Consider the following 10467-nt stretch of genomic DNA (forward strand, 5'->3'; position numbering starts at 1 on the left):
TCTATGGGGAACAATACACACTTCTCTATGGGGAACACTACACACTTCTGTATGGGGAACACTACACACTTCTGTATGGGGAACACTACACACCCTTCTATGGGGAACAATACACACTTCTCTATGGGGAACCCTACACACTCTTCTATGGGGAACACTACACACTTCTCTATGAGGAACACTACTCACTTCTCTATGGGGAACACTACACACTTCTCTGTGGGGAACACTACACACCCTTCTATGGGGAACACTACACACTTCTCTATGGAGAACACTACACACCCTTCTATGGGGAACACTACACACTCTTCTATGGGGAACACTACACACCCTTCTAAGGGGAACACTACACACTTCTCTATGGGGAACACTACACACTTCTCTATGGGCAACACTACACACCCTTTTATGGAGAACATTACACACCCTTCTATGGGGAACACTACACACCCTTCTATGGGGAACACTACACACCCTTCTATTGGGAACACTACACACTTCTCTGTGGGGAACACTACACACCCTTCTATGGGGAACAATACACACTTCTCTATGGGGAACACTACACACTTCTCTATGGGGAACACTACACACTTCTCTATGGGGAACACTACACACTCTTCTATGGGGAATACTACACACTTCTCTATGGGGAACACTACACACTTCTCTATGGGGAACACTACACACTTCTCTATGGGGAACACTACACACTTCTCTATGGGGAACACTACACATTTCTCTATGGGGAACACTACACACTTCTGTACGGGGAACACTACACACCCTTCTATGGGGAACAATACACACTTCTCTATGGGGAACACTACACACTTCTGTATGGGGAACACTACACACTTCTGTATGGGGAACACTACACACCCTTCTATGGGGAACAATACACACTTCTCTATGGGGAACCCTACACACTCTTCTATGGGGAACACTACACACTTCTCTATGAGGAACACTACTCACTTCTCTATGGGGAACACTACATACTTCTCTGTGGGGAACACTACACACCCTTCTATGGGGAACACTACACACTTCTCTATGGAGAACACTACACACCCTTCTATGGGGAACAATACACACTTCTCTATGGAGAACCCTACACACTCTTCTATGGGGAACACTACACACTTCTCTATGAGGAACACTACTCACTTCTCTATGGGGAACACTACACACTTCTCTGTGGGGAACACTACACACCCTTCTATGGGGAACACTACACACTTCTCTATGGAGAACACTACACACCCTTCTATGGGGAACACTACACACTCTTCTATGGGGAACTCTACACACTTCTCTATGGGGAACACTACACACCCTTCTATTGGGAACACTACACACTCTTCTATGGGGAACACTACATACTCTTCTATGGGGAACACTACACACTTCTCTGTGGGGAACACTACACACTTCTCTATGGGGAACACTACACATTTCTCTATGGGGAACACTACACACCCTTCTATGGGAAACACTACACACTTCTCTACGGGGAACACTACACATTTCTGTATGGGGAACACTACACACCCTTCTATGGGGAACAATACACACTTCTCTATGGGGAACACTACACACTTCTCTGTGGGGAACACTACACATTTCTCTATGGGGAACACTACACACTTCTCTGTGGGGAACACTACACACTTCTCTGTGGGGGAACACTACACACTTCTCTATGGGGAACACTACACAGTTCTCTGTGGGGAACACTGCACACCCTTCTATGGGGAACACTACACACTTCTCTATGGGGAACACTACACACTTCTCTATGGGAAACACTACACACTTCGCTATGGGGAACACTACACACTTCTCTATGGGGAACACTACACACTTCTCTATGGGGAACACTACACACTTCTCTATGGGAAACACTACACACTTCTCTATGGGGAACACTGCACACTTCTCTATGGGAAACACTACACACTTCTCTATGGGAAACACTACACACTTCTCTGTGGGGAACACTACACACTTCTCTGTGGGGAACACTACACACTCTTCTATGGGGAACACTACACACCCTTCTATGGGGAACACTACACACCCTTCTAAGGGGAACACTACACACTTCTCTATGGGCAACACTACACACCCTTTTATGGAGAACATTACACACCCTTCTATGGGGAACACTACACACCCTTCTATGGGGAACACTACACACCCTTCTATTGGGAACACTACACACTTCTCTGTGGGGAACACTACACACCCTTCTATGGGGAACACTACACACTTCTCTATGGGGAACACTACACACTCTTCTATGGGGAACACTACACACTTCTCTATGGGGAACACTACACACTTCTCTGTGGGGAACACTACACACTTCTCTATGGGGAACACTACACATTTCTCTATGGGGAACACTACACACCCTTCTATGGGGAACACTACACACTTCTCTATGGGAAACACTACACACTTCTCTATGGGAAACACTACACACTTCTCTATGGGGAACACTACACACTTCTCTGTGGGGAACACTACACAGTTCTCTGTGGGGAACACTACACACTTCTCTATGGGGAACACTACACACTTCTCTGTGGGGAACACTACACACTTCTCTATGGGGAACACTACACACTTCTCTATGGGGAACACTACACACTTCTCTGTGGGGAACATTACACACTTCTCTGTGGGGAACACTACACACTTCTCTATGGGAAACACTACACACTTCTCTATGGGGAACACTACACACTTCTCTATGGGGAACACTACACACTTCTCTATGGGGAACACTACACACTTCTCTATGGGAAACACTACACACTTCTCTATGGGGAACACTGCACACTTCTCTATGGGAAACACTACACACTTCTCTATGGGAAACACTACACACTTCTCTGTGGGGAACACTACACACTTCTCTGTGGGGAACACTACACACTCTTCTATGGGGAACACTACACACCCTTCTATGGGGAACACTACACACCCTTCTAAGGGGAACACTACACACTTCTCTATGGGCAACACTACACACCCTTTTATGGAGAACATTACACACCCTTCTATGGGGAACACTACACACCCTTCTATGGGGAACACTACACACCCTTCTATTGGGAACACTACACACTTCTCTGTGGGGAACACTACACACCCTTCTATGGGGAACAATACACACTTCTCTATAGGGAACACTACACACTCTTCTATGGGGAACACTACACACTTCTCTATGGGGAACACTACACACTTCTCTGTGGGGAACACTACACACTTCTCTATGGGGAACACTACACATTTCTCTATGGGGAACACTACACACCCTTCTATGGGGAACACTACACACTTCTCTATGGGAAACACTACACACTTCTCTATGGGAAACACTACACACTTCTCTATGGGGAACACTACACACTTCTCTGTGGGGAACACTACACAGTTCTCTGTGGGGAACACTACACACTTCTCTATGGGGAACACTACACACTTCTCTGTGGGGAACACTACACACTTCTCTATGGGGAACACTACACACTTCTCTATGGGGAACACTACACACTTCTCTGTGGGGAACATTACACACTTCTCTGTGGGGAACACTACACACTTCTCTGTGGGGAACACTACACACTTCTCTGTGGGGAACACTACACACTTCTCTGTGGGGAACACTACACACTTCTCTATGGGGAACACTACACACTTCTCTGTGGGGAACATTACACACTTCTCTGTGGGGAACACTACATACTTCTGAATGTATTATGTTACACTTTCATTAATGACCTTGGCTGCCTCGTGCTCTATAGCGTAGTTCTTGTAGTCATTGTTAGGAAATCATATGAACAAATTGAGACTGTGCTTATAAACATTCTACTACTAACACAGCACTAAAATACACATTACCCGTCAGTATACACAATGATAGGGGTCAGTGATATTACAAGCGATTTTGCAAAAGTGAAATTGCAGCTTATAAAGACGCGCACATCACAGCTCATCATGCAGACCTGATAAACGCAGATTTCTATTAGAAATAGTGATACGCAGGACTTCCAGTGAGGGTGTGCGACTTTTCTACCAAATGCGACCTGGCAGAAGTGCATGAAAAATGGGGAAACCATCCTGTACCCCAAATAAATGACAACTGAGACAGCAGAACCATATAGAAGGCTGTTAGTGGGCATAAGGAAAGTATTGGGGGTTAGGTTAGAGAGAAGGTGCTCACTACTGCACACGCAACAATAAGGAGTAACGGGAGCAACATACGGGATTAGGATTTTATTGCAAGTCCTTTTAATGAAAACACGGCCGACAGTTTTTGCCCAGCAGATATACTGATATTTCGTTACTGACTATTGAACAGTTTATTTTGTCACCATTGACTCTGCACTCGGAGGGAAGATTCTGCCCACAGTTATTGCTGACCGGTTGGACCGAGGTTTTTGGGACTGGCTCAAAAGTTAGGATATAGCTGTCACATAAAACTTCACAAACAATCATAAACTTCCAGACACATCTACTAAGTAGTGTACATAATAGGGAACAACCAGTACGTCAGTCTACATCACAGAGCGCTTACCCTTCCCCCGACATTGGGGGTTATTTAAATGGTGTGAAATGGTTCATTTTTACATTTCCTACCAATGGTGGGAAAATGACAGCCAGCAAGTGTTTTTAAGCCAATTCTTTACAGTATTTTGGGGTACAGAAAAATGTCTGTAAAGTGTTTTATACAAGTTTGTAAAGTGTTGTAAACTCTGTAAATTTAACAACCCAGAGGAATATAGACCCATCAGAACCAGGGACCGTGTGCAGCCTCCGTTTCGGGCTCCCGTCAGCTGTCATTGAGGAGGGTAACACATGGGCAGTGCTGGTGGCTGATTCATTTTACATGGATGACCCAAATGTCAGAGCAAAGGGGAGACACACATAGGCCCTGTAGGCATCACCTAGCGGAAGCACAGGAATACTTTCTCCATGCTGGGATAATGTAGCAGAGAAATTCATTAGCTGCCGGTTGGCTGGAATATTGGTTACATATAATCAGTAACGACCCCTCTGCCTTCCAGCCAGCAGCCTGATGGGAGCAGCTCTGTATGCCGTCCTGAATATGTACACGTCGCAAGCTCTGTCACAGCGACAGTCACTGAGAGCCCTGAACAGCCTGATCCAGCGACTTTTACCAACAGGAGACAGACACCAGGGGGCGCTACTCAATGCTGACAACTTTGTGTCATCACAGGCTGAGGACAGGTGAGCCGGGACAAAGCTGCATACTGCTAGACACAACTTGCAGCAGTTTCAAAGGGCCAATTAATATATATATTAGATAAAGAGACATACTGTGTAATATACAAATACGCCTGGAAAGTTCCCATAGCATGATAGGAAATGAGATAAAGGGTCTGATTCCCAGATTTACACTAAGGCAATCGCAACTGTGATCTCTTATGGATCGCAATTGCTAAAATATGCTAATGCCTTCCAAAGCTTAGCTGGGCATTGGGACGCCCCCTTCTGCCTTCTCAACTACGCGCAACAACATACAACGGGGTAAACATCTGTAACGTCGACACAGATTACTCAGAAGCTGTGTGGCTGCCCAAAGTCTGACCTGTCTCAGTCACTGCATCTCTCCTGGTACGCTGAGAGCTCTCATGCTGCGAAGGAAATCACAATGGCTAATTTATACACACCCATGACACTGCGTTTACACGGTTCCTACACGCCTGCATTTGCCTAGCCATCCCCCGATACCTCCCCCAAATGCTGTCACTGTGTTTATGAGTGAATCCTTTGTGCAAGCGTAATCGCAATAGAATGGCTGGGTGTGCGCAGTACAGCTTACACGTATGCGCAATGGCTAACAATCGCTCAATCTGTATAAATATCAGAAACGGGCCCAAAGAGCAGGGAAGTTGCCCAAAGCAGCCAATCAGCTTCTATCTGTCATTTTATAGAATGTACTGTATAAATGCTACCTTGAAGCTGATTGGTTGCTGTAGGTATCTTCTCCACAGTTTTTTTGGTGTAGTGTGTAACCATGAGCGTTTTGGTGAAACGCTGATAAAACGCCCAGAAGCGCTCGGTTTCCATTATCAGATCGGTCACACTGGGCCGAAGTTATCAGCCAAAAGGTCCCAATATCGTACAGTATGAGGGCATTCACGATAATCAGACCACATTTCCTATGATTTTTTATGTTTACCTTGTGGACAGACATATGCAAATTATCCATCCATGAGCCATGGAAGCTGTATAGTGTGTGCTGCCGATATCAGGACCTCCCACCGGCAGAAAAACCGCGCCGAATGTCGCTTCAACCGCAAAATCACATAGTGCAGAGGTTTCCAAACTCGGTCCTCAAGACACCCTAACGATTCGGGTTTTAAGGATAACTATGCCTTGGGCACAGGTGACTAATACCCCTTTTACACCGGAGCTAAATCCCGGGTTTTTGAAGGGTTAACCCGGGCAGCTCCCTGGTGTAAAAGGGGAGAGAGTTGGATCGCCGGGTCGAGTGACCCGGCAATCCAACCCAGGTAACTAGCAGGGTTTAACACGGGCGTAGCCCGTGAAACCCTGCTGTGAGAACAGCGCACTCCGGGTCACGATGACCTGGAGTGCGCTGCTAGCCGGCCGATTGGTCCGGCTTCAGTGGCGCTTAGAGATGACGTCATCACCAAGCGACCACTTTCACTCCGCAAAAGCCGGGTCTATGCAGACCCGACTGCGGTGTGAGCTGCAAAATTCCGGGTCTGATCCGGATAGGAACTTTGTTCCAACTCCGGGTCAGACCCGGAATTTAGGTGGAAAAGGGGTATTCATTAGTACCTCAGTCTTTTGACTTAACCATCTATGCTCAACCATGGATATCCTTAAAACCTGGATAGTTAGGGTGCCTTGAGGACCGAGTTTGGGAACCACTGGTATAAAGAACTAATATTGTCAGCATACCCAAAACACAAGCCGATCCAGTGTGCAGGGTAAATCAGTCACTTTGTGTCTCTGTTTCTCCTCCTCCCATGCAGTCCGTTTCCCTGGTTTGACCTGTGTTGTGCCCAGGTGGAAGGGTCTCCTCTCAGTCAGCATATCGAAGGCTCTCAGCAGCTCAGAGAACAGCTAGTAAAGCTGTACCGCAGCCTCTTCTGCCAGCCAACCTGACCCCTGAGCCGAGGACATCTACCCACTGAGCACCCTGCTCTGGTATAGCACAGAGAGCTCAGCATTGTATAACCCACACTAATAACCAAGTAATGTGAGTCACCTTATAGTACCTCTGGGGCATCTCCACCATATACCTGGACCAGGAATTCACTGCAAAGTATCAGTATGAATAAGGGACGGGAAAAAGATGGAAACAAAATGGGACTGTTATGAAACCCATTTAAAGTATTGTGCGACGTCACTAAAACATTGAGATCTCAGACTGTTTTGGATGAACCTTTCATAACAGTCTCTTTAAACGGATCTCTGTACAGACTGATAATATTGGGATACCAGAATGGTATTTTATCTATCTTAACTTGCATTATATTATATTGGTTGTTGTGCATATATAGTAATAATTAGAATTATCCACTCAATACATTTAAATAAAGAGTCATAATTCTAATTTCTCACTTTTTATTCCTAACGAGCAGCATTTTGTGTTTTAAGTATCTTACATTATTAAAACGAAGTCTGTATGTGGATTGGAACCAAGGCCTCCGCCATCACTGCCAGTAGATGGCCTGATGGGTTCTAGACTGAGCCAGCTACTACTGTCTGTAAGTAGAGAAACATGTCTCCGATTCAAACTAAATTGGTGCTAGATCCCAAAAGCCTTTCATGGGATTCAAAGCAGGACTTCCACCATCACGGATAGAACCGAGGACTGTCCAGGGAATCAAAGCAGGACTTCCACCATCTTGGCCAGAATCGAGGACTCTCCTGGATTTCAAAGCAGGACTTCCACCATCTTGGCCAGAACCGAGGACTGTCCTGGGATTCAAAGCAGGACTTCCACCATCATGGCCAGAACCGAGGACTGTCCTGGGATTCAAAGCAGGACTTCCACCATCTTGTCCAGAACCGAGGACTGTCCAGGGCATCAAAGCAGGACTTCCACCATCATGGCCAGAACCGAGGACTGTCCAGGGCATCAAAGCAGGACTTCCACCATCTTGTCCAGAACCGAGGACTGTCCAGGGCATCAAAGCAGGACTTCCACCATCATGGCCAGAACCGAGGACTGTCCTGGGATTCAAAGCAGGACTTTCACCATCTTGGCCAGATCCGAGGACTGTCCTGGGATTCAAAGCAGGACTTTCACCATCTTGGCCAGATCCGAGGGCTGTCCTGGGAAGCAGGACTTCCACCATCTTAGCCAGAACCGAGGGCTGTCCTGGGAAGCAGGACTTCCACCATCTTAGCCAGAACCAAAGGCTGTCCTGGGAAGCAGGACTTCCACCATCATGGCCAGAACCGTGGACTGTCTTGTGATTCAAAGCAGGATTTCCACCTTTATCGGCAGAACCGAGGACTGTCCTGGGATTCAAAGCAGAAAATCCAACATCATGGCTAGAACAGAGGACTGAACAGGGATTCAAAGCAGGATTTACACCATCTTGGACAGAACCGAGGACTGTCCTGGGATTCAAATCAGGGGCTTCCCAATCATGATACATAAAGCAACGGGCTACTAGTCCACTAAGTAAATGACATTCAACTAGCTGCCCCCAAACACTGGAAAGCGGACAAAAAACAGTAGATCAGACAACTATTTGTATTCATTTTCCAGTGTTTGATTGTAATTTTTTCCAAGACATTACCAGATTACCAGACTAACGTTCCAACCAGCCAACTAATTGGATAGATAATCTTTAGGTGTATGGCCAATTTTAGACTAAAAAGTATTTTCTCAGTGCCATTCATTCTGGTGACATGCAAGGTACTAGGAAGAGCCCTCTCTGGATTTGGTGGGAGGTAAGAACCCTCAAACAAAAAAAAACTTGCACTGCCCTGGACATATATGTACACATTGGTCTCCTTATGCCCTGGACAGTGTATTATTATACAGTATTAATAATTGACCCTATACATGGTCTATATCAGTGCACCCCTAACAGTGCATGTTTTCCAAATATCCTGGTTGGTGCACAATTGTATTAATTTCTGGCTCACACATTTTAAAAGATCAACAGGTGGGACGTGGCTTGGCGGCCATTGCAGGTGGACGCATATACCAGAGGCTCTGAGACATTGCCTTTTATACCAGGCTTGGAATACATGCCCTGGCCCCTACACCCCCTAAGTACCTCCCGCTGCTGTCCGGCACCAGTGGACCCCCGGAGGCTGAGGTTACGGAGCCGGGGAGGGTCTCCTACCTTCCCGCGGGTTGTGGCCTGGTAGCCTTCCAGAAGCCGGGGCACCGATTGAGGCGGTGACACGCGGGCCGCGAGCTGACGCTGCCGGCATCATCAGAGGTCTCTCTGATTCAGCTGCTGCCGGACCGCCGGGAGAAGTGACCGCCCGACCTCTCTCCTGACTGTACACGGGCATCTGGAGGCTCTTCCTTCCTACAGGTGAACGATGCCCGCCATCTTGGACCCTTCTCTCTCCCTGCCTGGATGCGGTGGGAGAGCTGGTGAGCGCTGATCCTGCAGCTCGACTGCAGCTTGCAGATTGATAATTCCTTGTCCTCCTCACACCCTCCATCTTCAGCTGCTATCGCTTTGGCCTCCTGTGTGTCAGCAGTGGACTGAACCTAGTCCAGATAAAACTATACTATCTCATAGGTGATTCACTGAGTAACTATATACTCTCCCATAGGCGATTCACTGAGTAACTATATCCTCCCATAGGTGATTCACTGAGATCAATCTCTATATCTGCTATATTCTACAAAAAGCCTCCATGAGTGTTTTTCATTGATTCTATTGTCTCCCATATTATCTGATCCTCTGGCTTCCTCCTGTGGAGAAACTGTAGAATTTTACCATATATAATGATCAAAACCAAGCCTAGTCTTGTTCTCTGATGTGATGTGACAGCATTTCTGATGGCTGCCTAGGCCCATAGGAGGGATGGTACTTGGCAGTGACCCGACTCTCCCCTAGAACGGCTCTATCAATGGGAATTATCAATAGTTGAATCTTCATGATATGCACTTATTTCACTTGATAATCGCAGAATGGGGAAGGACAAGAAACAAAGGTCCAAGTCGGAAGCTGGTAGTAGAATAGATAATGGCTCTCATCAAGATCTGAGGCAGTTTCTAAAGCCCGCTGGCACATCTGCCACAGGGGAGATCTCTGCACCAGCCTCCCCTAATATCTCTTCCTCTCCAGACAGGATGTCCCCGGGAATTACTCACACTTCTAGTCCTTCTGATTCTACCTTCCGTGACAAGATTAGTGAAATTCTCTCACACGTCAGATCACTGCCCACGAAACAAGATTTTCAGTC

At 46.7% G+C, this 10467-nt stretch overlaps 1 protein-coding gene across 1 annotated transcript in view; it reads left to right on the forward strand.

The window, feature by feature from the left end:
• Positions 1–7570, forward strand: part of NOXRED1 (NADP dependent oxidoreductase domain containing 1) — a 47112-nt gene extending 39542 nt beyond the window's left edge. The window contains exons 6-7 of the mRNA XM_088460881.1: positions 5088–5271; positions 7050–7570. Coding sequence (XP_088317007.1) covers positions 5088–5271; positions 7050–7182 — 317 coding nt within the window. The 3' untranslated portion in view covers positions 7183–7570. The remainder of the gene's footprint in view (positions 1–5087; positions 5272–7049) is intronic.
• Positions 7571–10467: the final 2897 nt, after the last annotated feature.

The sequence above is a fragment of the Taudactylus pleione genome, unplaced genomic scaffold (genome assembly GCF_031769625.1).
Source record: "Taudactylus pleione unplaced genomic scaffold, aTauple2 ptg000987l, whole genome shotgun sequence".
Taxonomy (NCBI): Eukaryota; Metazoa; Chordata; class Amphibia; order Anura; family Myobatrachidae; genus Taudactylus; species Taudactylus pleione.